At 39.1% G+C, this 22,761-nt stretch overlaps 1 protein-coding gene across 1 annotated transcript in view; it reads left to right on the top strand.

The window, feature by feature from the left end:
* LOC119773978 overlaps positions 1-11,575 on the top strand; it is a 48,358-nt gene extending 36,783 nt beyond the window's left edge. Inside the window, exons 7-12 of the mRNA XM_038271222.1 lie at positions 3,970-4,045; positions 4,784-4,885; positions 6,018-6,046; positions 6,153-6,308; positions 8,385-8,399; positions 11,480-11,575. Of these exons, the coding sequence (XP_038127150.1) occupies positions 3,970-4,045; positions 4,784-4,885; positions 6,018-6,046; positions 6,153-6,308; positions 8,385-8,399; positions 11,480-11,575 (474 nt within the window). The remainder of the gene's footprint in view (positions 1-3,969; positions 4,046-4,783; positions 4,886-6,017; positions 6,047-6,152; positions 6,309-8,384; positions 8,400-11,479) is intronic.
* The last annotated feature ends 11,186 nt before the right edge of the window (positions 11,576-22,761 follow it).

The raw sequence follows: 22,761 nt of genomic DNA, 5'->3' as shown, positions 1-22,761 counted from the left end.
TAAACATAGTTTCCTTTTTTCTAACCAGTGCAGTGACGTCATTATGGTAATTAGAGGAAGGCTGTTCATTACTCCTCTAACAAACAGTTTTTTAAAGGTCAGTCTGATGTTCTCTGTGTCGATAGAACAGCTGATTCTATTAATCAGCAGATTTAAGCTCCTGATGAAAACATTAGCATCTATTTAAATGATAAATCTGCACAGCAGAACTTTTTATTAAAGCTCATCTGTTGCTTGAAGAAATCAAGTCTGTTGTCAAAGCAGGAGGAGCCTGACCTCTAGTGGTCAGAGGAGGAACTCCATCCTTCAGATAAGTTCCTGGTTTATCAGTGAAGCAGGAAGAGAAGCAGAGTTAGAAACCATCAGCATCTCAGGATGAAGGTCTGTTATACTTTGATCTGCATCCTCTTCCTCAGTGAGTACATTATTTTATTTCTCTTCCCAGTTCTTCATCCTTTCAGTTCCTTCAGTTCATCAGTGAGTTTTTCTACCGTTTTAAAGGTTGAATCTAACCCAGTATCAGTAGTTTGATCTGCATTCTGTTGGTTTGTGTGCAAAATAATGTTGGTGATCAATTTAAGAAATTAAATATCTTCATTCTAAGGTTTAATATTCTATTTTAGGCTTTTCAAATAACTCTTCAGTTTGTAAACCAGTGAACGAAAAGCATTATAAATTCAATTTCCTTCATTTTAGTTCCTCTTTGCTCTAAAAATAAATGCTATCTCATATCTTTTGATCTCTTTCTAAGAAATATTATGTGTGTTTAACATCAGTCTGCAGATGGTTTTATTTCTGATCCAAAGTCTCAAAGAGAAAAACTAACCATCAGCAAGATGTTGATTTGCAGATTTAAATCAACTTTCTACTGTTATAGTTGCCTGTTACAGAGATCACAGCCTGGCGCTTTGGAGAAATTGCAGTTTTCTAAAAGTCGTAGATCAGTCAGATAAATAGAGGAAGAAGCTCTTTACTTCCTGGATTTATTGCATCAACAGAAACCTAGAAGTTCTGCAGCAGTTTCTTACAAACCAAACACAACCAGCAGAACAGAGCTAAGTTCAACAAAGATATAAAATGAGATAAAAACTATTTTTACATTTTTATTTGCTCCTCAGTTGGAGATTTAACCAGGTGGAGAGAAAGAAATCAGAAAGTTGTTGAGATAAAAAGATGATTAGAGAATTCACTAGAATCTGTTAGAAATGTTGGAATCAATGCACATTTATTCTCACACCTTCAGTGAAATTTATTCAACTATTTTCTTTTCAAGCTGCTGAATCTGACAGTAATTACTGACTGTTTATCTCCTCAGCAGCTCTGCAGGATGGAGACTCTGGAGAAACTAATAGAGGAATGGAAGGAACCAACATCACAGTTGGATGTTCATTTAGTTCCTCTGGAAGCAGGAAGTTCTTCTGTAAGGAAAACTGTGAAGGAGAAAATATTCTGATAGAAACAACAAAAGAAAGGGATCGGAGAGGAAGATACAGCATTCAGTATAAAGAAAATGGTTATTTCTCCTATGTTCTGTATGTGAGCATCACAGGGCTGACAAAGTCAGACACAGGAAAGTACCGATGTCGCTTGGATAAAACTTGGATGGTAACTCTATATGATGATTTTAATCTGATTGTGACAGAAGGTGAGTTTCCTCCTGAAAATGTTCCTTCTTGTTTCTGAAAGAAAACTCTGCTCACTGACAGCTTCTTCTGATCCAAATGACCTCAGACAGGAAACTGGCTTTAAATAGTAGCTCAGATGCTTTGAACTGATCTAAATCCTCCAACATGTTCAAACTGGGACTCATGCAGACAAACATCTTCATTGGTATCATGATGATGAAATATTATTGTCAGATTCAAACTCATTTGTTCTAATTCTGTTTCATTTCTCACAGCTTCAACCACCTCAGAACCAAAGTGGACTCTGAAAACTTTTACACCATCATCATCATCATCATCATCAGCTTCTGGAACATCAACATTAACTCAAAGCTTCAGTTCATCCTCTTCTTCCTTCTCCACTGAAACCATCAAATCGACCAGAACATCGTTTGATCATAAAGGTAACATTTCAGTTTATTGTGTTTATGATGTTGGTCATTTATAGGAATGTGTTTGATTATTTTATGATGCTGTTAGAGACCAGAGCGTTACACTGTTTAAGGCAAAATCCAGACATTAACATGCAGCTATGAAGGTTCTGTAATATTATAAATGGGTTTAATTTAAGGCATTTTAACTCTGACACCAAGTAATAAAAAACAAAGATTTTAACGAAAAGTTCATAGAGATACACTTTTGCTTGTTTTAATCATAGGTAAGTTCTTGTTAACTTAATAGTTTTTAAGTAGAAATATATGTTTTGCCAAAAACATCAAGTCACACAATTTAATAGCAACTTTGACCCTTATCATGAGTTTAATGATAACATTTTTTCAAACCAGCACAAAGATCAAAGTATTAAGACAAAACTAAAAACACCTCCTAAACTTTGTCATCATTGAATGTTGTCAAGATCCAGTTTGTAAGAAATTAAATACAGAGCTTGTGTCATGATTTTATCCAAAGATCTGACCCACATGCAGAAAACCAAACAGAGAGACTAGGGGAAGGTTTAACAGGTTTATTGTGAGTAGGTAGAGAGGAGTCCAGTGCTCAGTGGGAAATTTGATTCGTGAATTTGGAGAGGAGGATTTAGTTGCTGACTCAAGTTTCCAGAGAAGTTGTTGAATCTTTGACTCCAGTCTGTATGCTGTTGTTCCAGTGTTTGTCTGATTCGGTGGAGGGCGGAACAGGGTTACCCAGAATGTGGTTGTTTGTAGATGAACAGAGAAGCTGACTGCCACTCAGATTTCCTGCGGTACTTGAACAGGCTGTTGTGCAGATGAATCCCTTGCTCAGTGTGAAGCTCAAACGTTTCCTCGGGGAAAAGAGGATCCAAACCTCCGGTTTGTTTCCTGAGCTCAGTTTGAAGCTCAGTTGATCCTTCCAGGGAGAGAAGGTCCGAAAAATCCAGTTTGCAGGATGATTTCCTGTCAAGAGGCAAAGACAAGAAACAATATTAAGACTCAGGTTGACAACAACTCAGTTTGACTCAGCAAAACTCAGTTTGGCTAGAGTACCCCAAACTGGCAAGCACTCTGGCGTCGAGGTAGTGGCAGTCAGCAGCTTAAGAGTCCTCCGGGTAATGAGGCAACCATCCGCAGGTGTGTGAGAGGGCCAACGAGAACCAGGCGCCACCTGGTGGTGGAGGAAAACAAACAAAAAACACAACCCGCAAAAAAACTGGATTCCTGAGCAACTGTCAGACAGTCAAGGAGGGATTTATTTAAGTGCAACAATTTCAATATAAAGAAACTTTATGTTAAAGATGCTTAAATAATAATAAATGAACTTAATTTATCTCACATTGGAGAAGTATTTCTCTGCATTAAATCCATCCCCTTGGAGAGCAGTGGGCTGCCATTGTGCGGCGCCCAGGGAGCAGTGTGGGGTTAAGGGTCTTCCTCAGGGACCCAGAGTGGCAGTCTGTGGGGAACGAACCGGGTACTAGCAACCGTCTCAGAGCACAAGCGCACTGCTCTAAATGCTAGGCCAACACTCCCTCTAAAAAAACCTGATAGAACATAATAAATCAAGAAAATACTGAAAAATACAAACAGAAGAAATTCAAAACTCAAACACCTGGAAATTAGAGATGGGTACCAGGTATGAAAAGGGCCCCGGGGCCACGCCAGACTCCTTGTGAGCAGACAAGCTTTAGCATTGGTGGTCCTCCTAATTGTAGTGTTGTTAAGACCAGTGTTGAGACCAGTGTTGAGTCCATCTCAGTCGACATTGTTCCTCCTTAATAAGCTCACACAACCAGGGGACTGATGGAAGAGGCTTAAGTCATCTGTCTCCTCCACCTGTTATCTATGTGACTCATAACTTTCTGGACTCCTCTTGTGATTTTTTTTTGTAGAGACGAATGTTGTCATCTAATGTTCGTAGACAAATTAAAGCACCAATTGCTCTGAGTTTACCGTCTTCAGCAAACAGTGAGTGCTGCTGTGAGCCACGCCTGCTTTTAAATCACTGACAAGCAGTGATCAGTTAGCCTCGCCGAGCTGCAAACTCTGCCTGCAGTTAGAGGAGCTCCCCTGTTTCCCAACTGAACATGAGTCCATCTGCTGGAGGAAAGCTTCCACTCATTCTATCCTAGATCACAAAACGGGATGAAAATATATTTTAATGTATTTAATATATGATATAGTTTATGGGGGAGTGTTGGCCTGGTGGTTAGAGCAGTGCGCTTGTGCTCTGAGAAGGTTGCAACTACCTGGTTCGATCCCCACAGCCTGCACTCTGGGTCCCTGAGCAAAACCATTAACCTCACACTGCTCCCCGGTCGCTGCACAATGGCAGCCCACTGCTCCCCAAAGGGATGGCTTCAAAGAAGAGAAATACTTCTCCAATGTGAGATAAATTAAGTTCATTTATTATTATTTAAGCATCTTTAACATAAAGTTTCTTTATATTGAAATTGTTGCACTTAAATAAATCCCTCCTTGACTGTCTGACAGTTGCTCTCATCTTTCACTGTGGGTGGCTCTGCTATTTTTGGCATTAATTTGATAATATCACAAAATATCACAAATATATATACTATATATAACAAAATACACAAACAGTTCATCCTCTGTGATATAGTGGATATATAGCTTTTAACAATGTGAACTCAGACTGTAAATTAAAATGTTTCTCAGAGTAAAACTGGACTTTTAACATTTCTGCAGATCTGCTGCTCTATGTGGGTCTGGTTCTTTCCATCCTGATCATCATACTAGCAGCAGCTCTGCTGATTTTTCTCAAGAAAAGAAGCTTTGGTCCACAGAAAGGTGAGTCACAAGACAGACTCTGCTTTGTCTCCATAACTATTACAAAACCTGCAACAACCAGAATTCCATTTTTTGTGAATAATTCACCAACAGAATGGATATTTACAGCTTGTAGCTGTGCTCTTAGTACCCATTGACTGGACAGCTATTGGTCATACGAGCAACAAATATGTCAGAGAGGAAATGAAGTCATGGGTCCTTCTCTTTGCACTGTGTAACAATTCATGAATGAGACACGGCTAAGCTGGAAAAAATGGCTCGAGACAGATGAAAGCTAAATGAAACTTTCTGTATTGCAGAAAAATGTTGTTCATGGTGCAACAGGGGAAACATCCTAAAAACACAAAGCTACAGAAAAGGTGTTTAGATCAGAGACGAGTCATGAGTTTAAATGACCCAAAGTACGATTCTATAATTAGGTAGAATCTGTGAAACAGAAAACCGTGAAACAGGAACCTCTCAGTTCAGTTCAGTTCAGTTTATTTATATAGCGCCAAATTCACAACACATGTCATCTCAAGGCACTTTACAGTTCAACCAGATCATACAGTCAAATTGATACAAAGTTTTCTATCTAAGGAAAACCAGTTGATTGCATTGACTCATTGACTCAAATACAATCCCCCACACTAAGCATGCTTGTAGCGACAGTGGAGAGGAAAAACTCCCTTTTAACAGGAAGAAACCTCCAGCAGAACCAGGCTCAGTGTGAGCGGCCATCTGCTGAGGCCGACTGGGGTTCAAGGAGACAGAAACAGAGATACAAAAAGCAGCTGTAAAAGGCGGCCCCGTCCAGGAAACACACAGCCAGGCAGACGAGCTCCAAGGCAGCTCCCATGCCAGAGGACGAAGAGAGCACATCCACTCAGTCACGGCCAGAGAAACAGGACCACACTGGAAAACAGGCCGATCTCCAATATCTATAAACAAGGGTGTTGATGGAAGCAGCACAGCTGATGTTTCTTTCCAGGATGACGTCACAGCCAAACAGGAACAGACATCAAATCTGCATTTTTATCTGCAGAAATGATTAACGATTTAGTCTACAGGTGTGAAAAACTGAATCCTAAAGTATTTGTAATTTTAAAAAATGTTGCTTTAAATCAATCTTCTTCTTTTCCCGTTTCTCCAGTGAAAACAGAGTTTGCTGATAACGCAATGGTGAGTCTGAGTCACTGTAAAAGCATCTCTATCAAACACCTGTTAGCTCTAACCAGTCAGTTTGTGAAAACTCAACCTGATTCAGCATCAACTCCTCCTTCTGCAGGTCGACAGAGTTTATGAGGAGATCAGAGACCAGGACAGAGAAAACAAACCACTTCCTGAGGAATTAGCTTCAGTTTATGTTTACGCCAAACCCTGCAACCCAAACTCAGCTGAAAGCAACGATATATACAGCCTCGCCAGCGGCCCTCAGAACAAAGTAAGTGAGACTCTGGACCGCCATGGTAATATGTTGATAATATGCACTCTGACTGAACAAATTTGTGATTCCCTGCTAAGTTTGTCCATTCAGTCTGAGTTAACGATTAAATGCCATAATTATTGCATTCAGCACTGAGGTCTAAGATCATAAAGAAAAATGACACTTCTGCATTGATTATATGTGGATAAGACTAGCAGTCAATACTGCTGGTGTTTTAAAATGTATAAGGATTTCTATATAATTAAAGTATATAAACATGGTGCTGAAACACACAATTGTATGATAAAGTTACTAATTTATTACATCAGAATATTTTTAACCATGTAGAAAATATTATTTATTCATAAAAAAAAACAGCAAACCAACATTATTGGTATTGGGGCCATTTTAACACACAGAGGAGGAAGCATCAGTTTAAACTTCTCTGAAATAAACTTATATTTAGAGACCACAGATAAGCTTGAAATTTTCTTGTTGAGTTTCTGTCTTTATTTGTTTGTTTTTCTGTATTTCCCACTGTGTACAGAATAAATTGAAAAGTTATTACCAAATGTGCGCCTCACTAAAAGGAACAAATAACTAAATTTTGGTGATGATCCTCGTCATAATCCAAATGTAGGATTGTTTTAAAAGATTCCTTAACATTATTTTACGTAACAAGCAGTACCCCCTTAAACCAGAGGGTGGCAGCAGTGACTATTAACAGCTTCAGCATAAGACACAAAAAAGCTCAGATGTACTATACTGAAGTCAGAAACAGGCTAGGTCTGGATCTGCTGAAACAGGAAAGCACAGACTGAATAAAGAAGGTGAGAGCAGAGCAAACACCAGAGGCTGCAGACACACGATGGGCCTTATTTGGAAACCTATTAAAGGATTTTAAGGAAATTATTACCAAAGTTTTGCCTCCTGTTGAGGAACAATTAATAAAAAATATTTTAATGATCCAGATCATGCAAAGTTTTAGCTATAGGTGTAAATATGTATATGGGGCAAAATTCACTGCTTTCTGGAGGTCTGGCCTCTGAGTGCTTTTATACTTATGTCTGTTTTATGTCAAAGCTATTGCTCACTGTTCTTAGGCCGGATTTGCTGACAGTCAAAATACATTATGTTCACATAAACAGACTCTCTTTTCATCATCCTAGTGCCTCCCCTGTGGCCACAATGGCCCCAATAACCCCAAACCAAGTGTATTAAATACAGATTGACAAACTGTTTCCACAGTCTATAAATCCATTTTTAGCTGGCAACTATTTCAATTGCCATATCTTTAACAAACTAATATATGTTATTTGGTCAAAAAAAGATGATCTATATCTTCATGGGATATATGTTATTTCCTAGTAGTAAAAACAATTACAAATGTAACCAATTTTTATTTTTATTTCTCTATTCATTGGATCACAGTCTTCATTTATGGCTGGTAATAACTTGAACTGAAAATCTAATTTCAAACCTTCAGTAAATAATTAGGTACTCCGTTATTTAAAATTCTGCTTGTAGGAAAATGTATTATTATTTTTACATTGACTATTTCATTCATTTCAATAAAAATAAAAAAACAATACAATTGAAAATGAGACTGAGGAAAATCCTCTGCCCCTAAACACAAACAGTTAAACCAATAATATTTATATAATAAATACTGAAATGTCAGCTGCAGTCCAGCAACCACCTGATTTATAAACAACTATGTGAACATATTTAAAGGTTTCACCTTTTTTTCATCACTAGGAATTAACAACCAGCACAAAATAAACCTTCCCATTGTGTTATATTATCTTAACATTGTGTTGCTCACATGTTGGTAAAAGATTTAGCTTTTTAAATATCGTTATCCAGACTGTTGCATAAATGACTCCATACACAGAAACACATCGCTACTCTAGTTCTGAATGTTGGTTATAGTAATATTTCATACCCTTTCAAATTATAATTATTTAGCCTTTGTTGAAATCTCTTCTGCACATTACTTTGTGAACCTTTCACATAGCTTGATATATCACTTTTGAGATATGAATTAAAATATTTAACTGTATAAACTAAAAGTTCTTGTCCTCTTTTTTCCAGGTGGAGGTCGATGAGGTAGATTAGTCTGAAGTGCATTTGCTGGGTGATACACTGTAAAAACGACAACTCAAAATTGTTCACCTTACTGAGATTTTTGCATTCACTGACAATAAAATTGCCAGTTGGAACTTGAACTGTCTGTTGTGAGCCAGTTGAACTCACTTTCATAAGTTTCTGATGAAAAGTTCATCTTATTCTATAAATTAAGTTGAGTTTACTTAGAAGTTGTAGTTGACACCCAGTCTGAGCGAGGTCAACTTATCTGCGCATGCTCATTTCAAATTTGTCATGGCAACCGTCTGCTACAGGGTTTCCATGGATTTTCCCAGGAGCTCCCTTCTAAAGTTTGCATCAGCCATCTGGTCACTCTGCTGGCGGTAACTTTCCCTGAGGACTCGTCCAAGAGAAGACTAAGGCACTGGTTTCCTGTCATCTCTGGCAATATTGCATTATTTGTACACTGAAAAAAAAATAGAGGTTGACAGAACTTACATTTTCTAGGCAACGTGATGCATTTGGTTTTTTGAGTTTTCCTTACTTAAATTCACTGTGGTTGAGTTTACAAAGATTTTTGAGTTCTGCCAACTTAGGTTTTTGGAGTGTTACATAGAAATTTTGAGTTCTACCAACTTAGGTTTTTGAGTTTCACCTTTAAGTTCTGAGTTCTATCAACTTTGTTTTATGAGTTTGACATATAGATTTTGAGTTCTACAAACTCAGATTTTGTAGTGTTATCTGCAAGTTGAGTTCTATCAACTCAGTTTTTTTAGTCCTACCAATCGTCTTCACTACCAATCATTCAACACACAAAAAATTATGTTAATACAACATTTTTATTGCTTCAAGCCAAACATTGCATAGATACAGTATAAAACCATGTTCAACAACATAATCTTAACTGCACAGATCAAAGTAACATGACACTGGACCAGAATGTTCTAGATTCGTAAGAGTGATGATGAGGGAAAAAACAGTAAGACACCATTTTAGTAAGAGGAAAACACACAGGTAATTTTTTGTGAAGTAAGTGTATTAACATATATGAAAAAATAACAGTTTTACAAATTTGGACGGCCTTCAGTTTGTTTTTTTCAATTGTAGTCTCTTTAAATTGGGTGCACCCTTTTAAAAAAAATAAAATGAAATAAAATGTCTTGTTTCCCAATGGAAAAAGAAAAAGGTTTTCCCTTTTTATCTCTGAGTTTTTCTTTTTAGTCCTACCACTCCGACAGGACGATGAATGCAAAAAAAGAAAGTCCTCTTCAGTCCAAATCCTTCTCTTCAATCCAAATCCAGATGTTCACACGGTTGGCTCGCCATCTCCATTTAAGGAGAGAATCCAGAATCCAGGGTATCCAAAAAACCCAGCCTGCATAGCACAACAGGGCTTAGTTAAATCCATTCACTTCTTGTTCTTAACTGTACAGTTTATATCTCTCCAAGTATGATAAATTTCAGTGTGTAATGTAACTTTTCTAACTCATTACGAATTAACTGCTGCATTACAGGGTTAACATATAAAATGTTAATGTCACTGTTTTTCTTGTAAAGCAAATAAAATCATGAAAGCAAAAAATCCACATGTAAATAATGTAAATAACAGTAAATACCCACATCGGATTAAGAAAGTAAAATAATGTAGTCTTGTAATATTCTGTGCCTGAGTGCAACAACACTGCACTACATAAAACAATTTAGAAATTTAATAAGTTATTACACTCAACTTAATGTCTCTTTTCATTTGTACAATGAAAATAACAGGCACACTCTTTTCTCTATGCATAAACACTCACCCGCACATGCGCGGCATAAACACGCACGCGCACACGCGCATTATACACGTGCACGTGCGCTGCTTTTCCTTTCATCAGAACGTGAAAAACATGTGAACTCATGCTTCAACTCGGTGGCAATACACCACAAGGGAATGCTAACTCACGGAGCTAACCGCTAACTGTCTGTACTTTGCAGCACTCACCGGGAAAACTGGTAAGGTCCCAGGGTCGTTCCTCCGTGGTTCTCCAGATGCATAAAATCACAATGTCCGCCAATCTTCTCAAACACGAGGGAAAAAGGCTGTGCCCTTGAAGAAAGGGATAGGAAACCCCGTACCGTAGTGGGCGTGTCCATGAACATAAGCAGTGCGCATGCCCATGAGTTTACAGTTGAGGGAACTCAAAAAATCTTGTATAGGCGATTTAAAACTCCTTGTTAAACCAACTTCTGAGAATTTGAGTTGGGCAAACGTGTATTTATTTGTTAGATGTCAAATTTATATTTCTGAGTCGGATTACAATACAATTGTGTGTTAGAACAACAATTGCCATTTACTTTTTTAACAGTGTAAGGTTTTAACAAGAGTTGGAAAGTAAAAAAAATATATGCTGAAACCTGATTTGCTTTAAGCATAAGATTACTTGTTTACATTGTGGAATTGTAAACCTGTTTTTGCCAAAGTGGTTCAAATAAACATGCAAAATTTAACTGGTTTACTGTCAGGGCTGCTCAGTGGCGCAGTGGGTAGCACTGCTGCCTTGCAGCAAGAAGGTTCTGGGTTTGATTCCTGGCCTGGTCTTTCTGCATAGAGTTTGCATGTTCTCCCTGAGCATGTGTGGGTTTTCTCTGGGTACTCTGGCTTCCTCCCACAGTCCAAAAACATGACTGTTAGGTTGATTGGCTTCTCTAAATTGTCCTTAGGTGTGAGTGTGTGCATGAATGGTTGTTAGTCCTGTGTGTCTGGCGACCTGTCCAGGGTGTACCCTGCCCCACTTGGGACAAGCGTGTAAGAAAATGGATGGATGGTTTACTGTCAGTGGATGATTTAATGGGGGGGATTTAAACTCAAAAATGTAAGTTATTACAGGGGATGGTAATCTGAATTTAAAATAACTTTTTACAGATAATCTGAACTTAAAATAATAAGTTTTTACAGACTTGAAAGTTCCAGTAACTTGAATTAAAAAAACTTAGTTGGCAGAACTTGAAAAACTTAGCTGACACAACTTAAAAAATTAAGTTGATGCCTTCAACTCAAAAATTCTGTCCAGCCAGTTGCCTTGAAATTTTGAGTTGAACTAACTTTTTCGTTTTTACAGTGTACCGGCTCACCAAACAACGCCCCCTGTGGCCATGCAGATGATGTCACCTCCTCTAAACTTCAGATAGCTGCGAGCTCTACAATCAACGACTAACCTCCTCTGTATTGAACTGTTACATTTTGAGCAGTAGCTTTGCACCAACAGTTGTATAAATGTTTTTCAATCTGAAAAACTCACAGGAAGAGAAAAGACAATTAGGAGAAATTTATTGATACAATTACTTTGTCCTTGGCGCTCAGACCTCGGCAGGAAACGTTGCACTTCATTTGGATAGATATGCATGAACAGGAGCAAAGAATACGTCTGTCCCCCTAGTATCAGCTCCCCGTTGGGAAGAAACCTCTGGTAGAACCAGGCTCAACATGACGGTCTTCTGCCGGACCGGTTAAGATGAGACGAGGAACGCACTAAGAGTCCAGGAGGAATGACGCTCTGATGAAGCTTTAGCTACGATGGTGGAGGAGGGGATGGAGGTGGGTTGAAACGGTGTCATCTGAATGAAGTCATAGCGCGTCCGTCGCCTTAACTCAGGAGCAGACAGGTGCGGATCGGAGGCCTTTTAAGATGAACTTTGGATGCCGATTGGCTTTCATGGAGGCGTGGTTCAAAGGTGATTGGCTGTGTCGCAGGTGGAACAATGAGTTTCTTCAGTTGAATTTCCGCCTAGGCTCCATTTATTGGGATTTGTGATGTAAACTAATTTTTCGTAGCAAACAGTAAATGTCAGGAAAGTGTATATAAAATTGATTTAGCAATAGTGGTTAACTAAAATCAGTTATTGATGTTCTTGAAGTAGGTGCAATTAATGCATTGAAAGCATAATATTGAGCTAATTTATGAGAGGTAAAAGAAACTGCTCAAATTTAGTTTATTTCTCTAAAAACTTCAAGGTTAAATTTTTTAGTTGGGTGTAGCAAATTTTTTTAAAATAAACTAAATTTTGCCTGAACCCAGAGTGACTGTTAGCTGCTGTTCTACTGTTAGCCCTCTGCAACTCTCCTCATCATTCAAAATAAACATGTGGGAATGTTGATACGGTAAAGCTGAGGGTAGATGCTAACATGCAAGCATCTACATAGCATGACCTGTTTACTATGTGTAAACAAAGATGTTTGCATAAAGGAATTATTTTACTGTATTTAATGTTTAAGAGATTTTACATATAAATTTGAACAATTGTATTTTAGTTATTTTTTATGTTTCTTAATGTTCATTTAACGTTTTGTTATAGCAAGCCATTTACTACTTGCAAATTTAGCATAGATTTTTATTGATTTTAATGCTTTTAAAGGCTACAGAATGAAAATGTTGGGCAATAGAATACAAACATTAAATGCAAAGGTTGACAACATTCTCCTTATGAAAGTGCAGCAAAGAATTCATCACTTATTTACACTTTTATTAGTATAAAATTTCAACATTATCTAGTTGCAAAAAGGCCAATAGGATTACTCATGGGATGCTCTGTGCACAAAACCTCACCAGCAGATGTTAAATCTAAACACTGATAGCACTTTTAGGAGAGTGTTTTGATGTCCGGACATCTACGACGACCAGATGTTAAAAAAGGCCCAACAGATTCCCCTCTGACCCCTGTGTGGGCAGAGTCAGAACCACTCCCATCAGGTCGCAGATTCACTGTCCCTAAATGAGGACAAATAGACACAATGCTTTTATGTTATGTTTATGTTTTATGTTGTTTTTACGAGTCTTAATCAGTCACTGTAGTATTTTACTTACTGTATTGTTTGTGCTTCTGTTGTATGACAATCGACCATCAGGGATAATAAAGACTCTTAACCTTGAAATTTATAAAGTGTAAAAACTGTAAAAATTCAAGTTGATAAAGCTTCAGAAATCATTTCTTATTCTAAAAAATCTTCCAATCTTCTCACATATAAAGCCTTAAAAGGCCAAGCTCCATCTGATATCAGAGATCTGATTGTTCCTTATGTTCCTAACAGAGCACTTCGCTCTCAATCTGCAGGTTTACTAGTGGTTCCTAGAATTTCTAAAAGTAGAATGGGAGGCAGATCTTTTAGTTATCAGGCTCCTCTCCTGTGGAACCAACTACCAGTTTTAGTCCGTGAGGCAGACACCCTGTCTACTTTTAAGGCTAGGCTTAAAACTTTCCTTTTGATAAAGCTTCTAGTTAAGAGTGGCTCAGGTTATCCTGAGCTATCTCTATAGTTCTGCTGCTATAGGCTTAGACTGCTGGAGGACATAGGGACCCCTTTTTCATCATTCTGCTTCATTCTATCTCTATTCTCCCACTGCAGAATCTGCCTGGCTGTGTGTTTCCTGGACGGGGCCGGATGTGGAGCTGGTTGACAGTTGCCTTTTTCTATGTCTGCTTCTGTCTCCTTGAACCCCAGTGGGCCTCAGCAGATGGCCGCTCACACTGAGCCTGGTTCTGCTGGAGGTTTCTCTCTGTTAAAAAGGAAGTTTTTTCCTCTCCACTGTCGCTACAAGCATGCTTAGTGTGAGGGATTGCCTTCGTGTCAATGAGTCGATACAATCAACCGGTTTTCCTTAGATAGAAAACTTTGAATCAATCTGACTGGATGATCTGGTGAACTGGAAAGTGACCTGAGATGACATGATGTGAATTGGAGCTATAGAAATAAACTGAATTGAATATTCAGAGCAGAATAGACGGTGTTTGCATTCTGTTTCAATCACATAGTTTCTGCTTCTTGTTGATATATCTAATTGATAATAAGTTAGTGCAGACTGAATTTACAGGAAAGTGTTCCTGGTTCTTTATAGATTATAGCTTTCATTAAAGGTATTGTGGAGGATTTTTGCAATTTAAAAAAAATTCACATGCACAATCCTGTACCCACTCCAGAGAAGGAAAGCCTACTAAAAGTGTGTGAGCTTGCATGATCCCATTTCTCTTCATTTTACTAGCAGTGATGTGAAATAGATTTCTCCAAATAGAATGCTACACTTTAATTGTCGAGTAGAAACTTGGCAACCGAGCATCAGTGGGAAGCTCTACCTGTGATTCCCCTGTACGCCATCAAGTGAAAGAATCTCCCCAAAGCACTCTGGTCTTGTTTCTCTCTTCTGATTCCTTACTTTTGTTCTTATACACTTCGTAGGCTCTTTTTCTCTTATATCCCTCAGGCATCCCTCTGAACTGCGGTAAGAGGGATGGCTCTGATGAGCTCCGATGATCTTCAATGACTGTCTGAAACCGTAGCTCACCACAGATATACGCCTGAAAGTGCGCATGCGCAGAAAAAGAAAGCCAACGAGACAAGCACGTAGGACGGCCTTACGTAAACATATCACCGGAATGATTGACAGTTAAGAGGACCACTGATTTAGATGATCCACCCGGAAATAAAATCCTCCGCTATACCTTTAAACTATTGTCGTTTTAGAAATCAAATGTCTCAGCTGGACTCTGCTTCTGTGTCCCACCCACATGAGGGAGCTCAGGGACCAAAACAGTCTCTGTGTTGGTGTTTTTAATTTGTTTTTGTGTTATCTACAAACTCAGATTCATCACACATCACACCCACATCAACACGTCCAATCATCAATGATACTGCTTTGTTATATTTGATTTATTTATTTTTTAAGCAAAAGCCACAACAGAAGAAAACTGTTTGATTCCACAGCCCTGATCATCATCACCATGACGCTTTAAGAAAACTGATTAAAAAAACATAGTTATGTTTTTGCCTGTGAGTCATGGCTATAACTAAACAGGCTTAAGTCAGAGGAAGCAGGACGTTCGCTCAGTTTTTCTTAAAATATTTTGACGCCTATCCACAAGTCTTTGTCAATCCTGTCCCTTTTTTCAGCATGAAGCAAACTTTGATAGTAAGATAAGAGTAAACGAGACTAGAAACAACTGTAAGAAAGGGGGAATTGCATCGCCATCAGTTCCTAAACAGGAAACACATAGAGGTCATGATTATTTCTGTATTTATTCATGCCTGCCCTAAGCTCACATGGTGGATGTCAAGAAGCTTCTGTGTTCCTTAAAAAAAAGAAATCCAATAAATTTTTTTCCACTTCAAGATTATGTTGAAAAAATTTGAATTTTATATCTTTATGTCTAAAGCCCGAAATGTGCCAAATTCGTAAGTTGTAATATTGAAAACTCAAAAACATTTTAAACAGCAGAGCTTATATGTAAAGTGAACAGTGGCTAAAATGGTGGTTTGTACAAACCCTAAAAGTCTCACACACTTCCAGGAACATAAAAGAAAAAAAAAGACTTCAGGAATAATCTACAGCATGCTAGGAAGTGGAAAGAAGTTGAAAATCAAGATTAAGTCTGTAGATAAATAAAGGGGAGGGGGGGCTTTGGGGTTGGGGGTTGCTTGGGGGGCAAACATGTGATTCTGACCATAAAAAAGGTAGAAGTAATTTTTCAGAAAATATTTGTGTGAAAAATATTTAATATTAAAGTATGGGAGAATTATCCTGCCATAATGCAAGAGCACATAATTTCAATTTGAGAAAATAATTTCATCTTCTTGCACTCAAAACTTATAATGCTCACACTCAAAACATGCGCTCTCTCTCAAATATTTTCTCTTCTCTCTCAAATCTTTGTTTCTTCTCTCAGATTTAATGCTTCTTGCACAGATATTTTCTCCTCTCGCTTGCCTCCTTCTCTTCGCGCACAAACCGCGCTCTGCTCGGGTCTCAGATACGCTCGCAAACCCGTAGGCTCTGCTTACGTATTTTTTTTTTTTGCTCTCTCTCAGACTGCAGTTGGATCGTCCCCTATGAACCATTCCAGCCAATAGAACGACAGCCTGGGAAAGGGTGCGCTTGTTTAACCCTACTGAGTGTGCCTGTGCTACTACGCCACTTAGAGCGTCAGCTGAAACTGCTATTTACAGTAGTTTTGTGGCTCGATTCAGCAAAGTTCAGTACTTATGGATAACCCAAACAATTCTGAATTAAGTAATTTTAAACAATTAGTGGTTTGTTATGTACAAAAGCAAAGAACCGACATATTAAATTATTATATCGAAAAACTTTGTTTGTATAATTGCAAATCTTTACATTTTAACCAGTTATGGATGTTTTAAAATGTTGTATGAGTGGACAATTGGTCCGAAAGAGGAGTCCAATCGCAGCTGAAGTAGGACATTACAAGGAAAGGAGACTTATGTCTTCTGAAAGCCACCGCTGTTTTCACCTCAAAGGAGCTTTTCACTGGACTAACTATGCGTTTTGTTGGCTATATCAGCAGGTTAATAAATAATAAGTACTGTATTATGATATTAAAATTTGTATTTATTTATTTAAATTTTATTATCATGTTTAATCAGACCTCAAATTTTATATTTAGTTAAGAGTGAGATGGTTAATTTTCGGAGGCGTGGATGACTTGACCCTGGAAGAGAAATCTTTTTCTCCTGACTTTTATAAGAAAATCAAAGTCAGGATTTTCTCTGACTGACAGCCCCGTGGCTGCAAGGCTATCAGTCTGCAGCACTGCAGACATTTCTCTTCACCCTCTACACCTTCACCTTGTGGGCTGTGTGTCTGGGGGGAATGAGCTGGAGTACCGGTCAGTCATCATGGACTTTGTGGACTGTTGTGAGAAAAAAACACCTGTGTTTAAACACCAGTTAGACCAAGGCGATGGTGATCGACTTCAGGAGACGACCCCCGTGTGAACATTCAGGGGCAGGACATAGAAACTGTGGAGAGTTTCAAATATCTGGGTGTTCACGTCAATAAGAAAGCTGACTGGACACATAACACCATAATAATAAATGGAAATAACTATCAAACATTTTAACTTTTTGTAAAAAATGTATTTTTTCCCCTACATTTTGAAATCAATACTGACAAAATATTTCAAGATAATAATTTAATATGTCTGTTCTTTGCTTTTGTACATAACAAACCACTAATTGTTTAAAATTACTTAATTCAGAATTGTTTGGGTTATCCATAAGTACTGAACTTTGCTGAATCGAGCCACAAATCTACTGTAAATAGCAGTTTCAGCTGACGCTCTAAGTGGCGTAGTAGCACAGGCACACTCAGTAGGGTTAAACAAGCGCACCCTTTCCCAGGCTGTCGTTCTATTGGCTGGAAAGGTTGCTAGGCGACGATCCAGCTGCAATCCGAGAGAGAGCAGAAAAAATCCGCAAGCAGAGCCTACGGGTTTGCGAGCGTATCTGAGACTCGAGCAGAGCGCGGTTTGTGCGCGAAGAGAAGAAGGCAAGCGAGAGGAGAAAATATCTGTGCAAGAAGCATTAAATCTGAGAGAAGAAACAAAGATTTGAGAGAGAAGAGAAAATATTTGAGAGAGAGCGCATGTTTTGAGTGTGAGCATTATAAGTTTTGAGTGCAAGAAGATGAAATTATTTTCTCAAATTGAAATTATGTGCTCTTGCATTATGGCAGGATAATTCTCCCATATTAAAGTAACTAAATATACATATATATCTTCATTAGGTAGGCCTCTACTAGCTAGTGTGAGGGAGAAAAACAGCTTTTCTTTAACAGAATTAATTGAACTTCGTGACAAAAGAGCAGAAAGATGGCAGAGGCTGAGGTGCAGGGGGAAAGAGAGCGGAGCAGGAAAGTTCAGTGGACATAGAAAGGAGGACAGTGTAGTAGCTTCTGGGGGCGGGGAGGAGGACAGCGTGTGTTTGAGGACGAGACAGAGAGCCATCCTTAGCGATAACAGAGACAGTGCAGGTGGGGGGGCTTGCTGCCTGATCAGAGAGTCTGAGCAAAGTGGCTCAGAGACGGATCACACCGTTAATTTCAATGATCCTGCTTTATGGCCGACAAAAATTAATGATTCTGATAGAGTGAATGTTTTGCTTTTAAAAGCAAAAAGGAAGTGTTTCTCAGAGATGGCAAATGAACTGCCAGCAGATTCAGAGGGCAGAGAATTCCCAAAGTATCTAACCTATTCTACCTTCCACAATGGAAAATTGTTAGAGCTGATATACATCAGGTCAAAAAAGGCAATTTTTTACCTGCTGTGCTCGCTGTTCTCCTATGAAGTAAAGATAAGATCAACTTTTGCACTAAATTCAATAGATGGGATGAAAATATCCTACATAAAATTCAGAAAGCTTTATGAACGATTTCCAGAACATTAAAGAAACTGTGCACACAAACATCAATTTACTGTCACGCTTAATCCCAGCTGGGGTCACAATTTCCAGCTGTCAATGGGCGGGGTCTACCCTGGACAGGTCACCAGTCCATCGCAGGGCAACACAGAGACAAAAAGCACAAAGAATCATTCACGCACAACTAAGGAGAATTTAGAGAAGCCAATTACCTAACAGTAATTTTTTTGGACTGTGGGAGTAAGCCGGAGTACCCGGGGAGAACCCGGGTTCTGGGCCCTAGCAAAGCTGTCAGCTGGCCTGGTTGATGGTCCAGGGTCATTCTGTTATTCCTGTAAAGATAAACATGGTTTAAACCCAAAGACAGACAAAAACAAAAAACCCACCACAGAATAAAAAAAAATGCTTCCTTTCAGATCAGTATGCTTGATTATTTTGATAAAGAGGAAACAATGAGAACAGATCCTGCATCCAACATTTGTTCCTGGAGACTATTTTATACACATATTCTACAGAGGGTCAACCTGGCAGACATAGATGTGGTAATGTGACCTTTTTGTCAAGTTTATTGCATGTTGTTTTCTAATTTTGGATTTTCTTTATTTTTGAACTTATCTACTTGTTTTCATTTTTGTGTGTTGCAAGTGTTTTTTTCTGATTTTGTTTGGAGGTCACATTACCACTCACACCTGGACACGCCCACAGCAGCGGCACAGGTGTTCCCTATCAGCGAAGAAGCGGACACTGATAAAAAGGCAGCTGTTGGTTGGAGAGACAGTCACCGGACATGGGAGGATACACACCGGACATGGGAGGATACACACCGGACATGGGAGGATACACACCGGACATAGGAAGATATACCCCGGACATGCGAAGGCCGATCATAGAGGGAACCGGACGGAGCGGGTGAGGGAGAAGCAGCAGGAGAGGTTTGGGAACTGACGGCCGGAGGCCCGCTGGAGCGAGGTGCAGAGACGCGCACCGGAGCGAGGCGAAGAGGCCCGTCATGGAGCGAGGCGCAGAGGCACGCTGGCGTGTTGGAGGTGACCTCGCTACTGCCAGCTATGCTGGAGAGGCCCACACGCGCAGCGTGCCGGAACGAGGATCCAGCGCTGGGGTAGACGGGGCCCTCCATTGTACCCGCCAAGTGCGCTTCCTTTAACAGACTGGCCCATTGACTCTGCTCCTCTTCATAGTCTGTATTTTTATCTGTCTTTTTAATCTTTTTACCTTTTAAACATATCTTTTTATTCTTTTTTTTTTATTGGACTTTTAATTGAATAAACCTTTTGGGGCTCTGCTCACAATCGCCGCAGTCTTTTTAATTGTTTTTAGATGATCGCACCTCTCGGGTGCCACATAAAGACTGACATGCATTTTTCTGGGGTTGTTCTATTTCTCAAACATATTTTATTCCACAATATTGCTTATTTGCTGTATATTGTTGCAGTTTGCATTTTATTATTAGAAATAACACCAGTCTGTGTTGCAGTCTGTCCCATTAGTAGTGTAGGAAACAACAAATGATGACTCTATGACTGCCTATAACTTACCAAGTCTGTATTACAGTTATGGGGGTATAATCAGTAGCCCTTGTAGAAAAATAAAAGAAGGGTATTTTGTATGAGAGTTTTCGAACCGTATCTCAGAGTTTGAGGAGTTAGATATGCAGAAGTAGAAGATGTTGCAACCAGTGGCAGCCGGCCCATAAGGGGCGCTGGGGCACCGCCCTCCCTGATAAGAAGAGAGAAACGTAAAATATATTTTTAGAAATTAACTCATAAATGTCAGTTTTACTCTCTAGAGTGTGTACCTATAAGCAAAACAAATGATATAAACTACATTTCCCTATCTACTGTCATTAATTTGTGGATTTCCACTGACAGACTCCTACCGTCTCTGTTCTGGGGGCTGTGATCAGACAGACCCACATTTGCAGAGAATCTGTCAATCATGTACTATTGCTAGGTGAATTTAATGGCCAATCAGCGTCTCAGAACTTTATGGTCTTGGGGCTCTGAAAATACTGCGCTTTAACAGGCTTCTGCACCCAAGGGCAGGTGCAGACAATTAGAGGGATGATGGCGAACGTAACGAGCGAGATGCAGCTTCCACCAAATTCGGTGAGATCCTTATTTATCTACCCGTTTGCCAGAAGAACATCCCTGTTGTAGGGTAGGAAAATTTCATGTCATGGTTATTGTGACTGTGACGAATCCACATCCTCTAACTTTGCGCGCCACACACACATTCCTGTTATACTGTGCTTGTGAGGACCAATACACTCGCGCTGAGCCCAGTAGCTCCATTAACTTAAAACACACAAGCTGTCCTGGTTACCTGCTGGCGTATTGAGGGTGCACACTTAATATTTCAGTGGGGTTAGCCGTGTGTGTGTACGTGTTTATGCTACGGGGACTTGTCATCTTCAGTCTGGCTGCGTCTTTGCTGGGTTCAAACCCAGTTTGGTGTAATTGAATAAGTCAATGAATCTGTGTAAAATAATTAAGTTGTAAAAATTATTTGTTTTTGTACATCAATTGTTTGTGGAGGTAATATATGGACAAAACTGATTAATGAGAAGAAATCAGAAATAAGAGAGCCTGAGGTGAGGGGCTTAAACTATTTAATGAGGGCTGTGGGAAGAAAAGCGGCAATTTCTGTTTTATGTTTCTTTGTTACATTGCTGCTAACTGGAGGGAGGCTGAGGCCCAGAGTATCTTGTACATGTTTAGTTTCTTTTGCACCCTGTTTTGAGTTTTTGAGCACAATAAATCACCAACACCGGTAACCCGACTGAGACTGGATTCTTGGAGGCCAAAGAACCCCGTCACAGTGACCCAAATCATCACTGTTACTGTTATTATATAGTAAATTAAATCATTACTGTTAAATTGTATGTATTGTCCAATTGTTTATTTGAATTCTTATTCCGGATTAGTTGGAGACATACACTAGGCTATATCAGCCCCACCAAAAATATTTTTCACCAGCCGCCACTGGTTGCAACCATCCTTGGTCTCCTGGGTGGCTAAAGATCAGTAGTAAGTGGTCTGCAGCCCGACTTCCTTTAAGACATCCCCCGACCTGGGTAAAAAAAATAACAAAAAAAATAAGGGCCATATTACGAGCTGAGACAGCAGATTTAATTGGTGACAGGTTCATAACTTTTTGATATAATTAAAATAAATAACTGGAGATGGTGTTAATATTGCTTTTCAGCTGCTGCTAAGCAATGCAAAGGTTTGAAGAAGCTCCAATGTTTTTTTTTTACAGTGCAGACAGAATTAAGATGTTTAAAACCACAGTCAGTTCCTTCCCTAAAACCTTATACAGTGTTGCCTTAAGATAGGGGTATGAAACTAAACGTCTGTGCATGTAAATATTACATGATCTGACTGATGAAATCATTACCAACTCTAAAAACACTAGAGCTGTTTTCAGTCAGTGGACAAAGTGTCGAATGATGGACTCCCACTGCTGAACAGGCTTGAATGTTATTGTAACAATTGGACCAGGCTCAGTATTAAGATGATTCATTTGACCAATATTGAGATTTAACAATACTTAAAATTGTCAACAATGGGTGGTGAGGTTGCTCGAGGACCCAGATGCAGAGACGAGTGAAGCAGAGATGAGTTCTGAGAGGTTTAATGGCAGACCAAAGGTAGCAGAGGCAGAAATCCAAAAAATCCAACTTAAAATATTAAACAAACCAAAACTATGGAGACATCAGGGGAAAAAACGAGTCTGAGGAGCCGGGGAGAGACGAGCAGAGTAGACAATACAGCAACGAGAAGGAACCAGCACTGAGTGACTGCAGAGGTGGAGTATTTAAGGAGAACCAAACAAAAGGATGGACTAACGAGCTGAATGGGGAGCAGGTGTGGGTGGAACTGGCAAGAGGGAATCCAAGGGGAAAGAAAACCATCACAAGGGGGCAACAGAGAGTAACTAAAGAATGCTTGAAGATCATGGAAAATAAAAACAACTGATAACAGAAAACTGAAAACTCAGAGTCACAACAAATAAGAACCATAACAAAAATATAGGAAAGCAGGTATTATCAGGGTCTCCATCATCAAAACAATAAACAAAATGCCCATTCTGGCAAAATATTACAATCACTAACAACTACCAGAAAAAAAAAGATTGAAATCGACCTTTAGTCAAAAATAAAGATTTATGGCTTTATGA

This window comes from Cyprinodon tularosa, unplaced genomic scaffold (genome assembly GCF_016077235.1).
Source record: "Cyprinodon tularosa strain WSP-4 unplaced genomic scaffold, ASM1607723v1 ctg796, whole genome shotgun sequence".
Taxonomy (NCBI): domain Eukaryota; kingdom Metazoa; phylum Chordata; class Actinopteri; order Cyprinodontiformes; family Cyprinodontidae; genus Cyprinodon; species Cyprinodon tularosa.
Note: the sequence above shows the minus strand (reverse complement) of the source record. Positions and strands in the feature narration are given on the sequence as shown.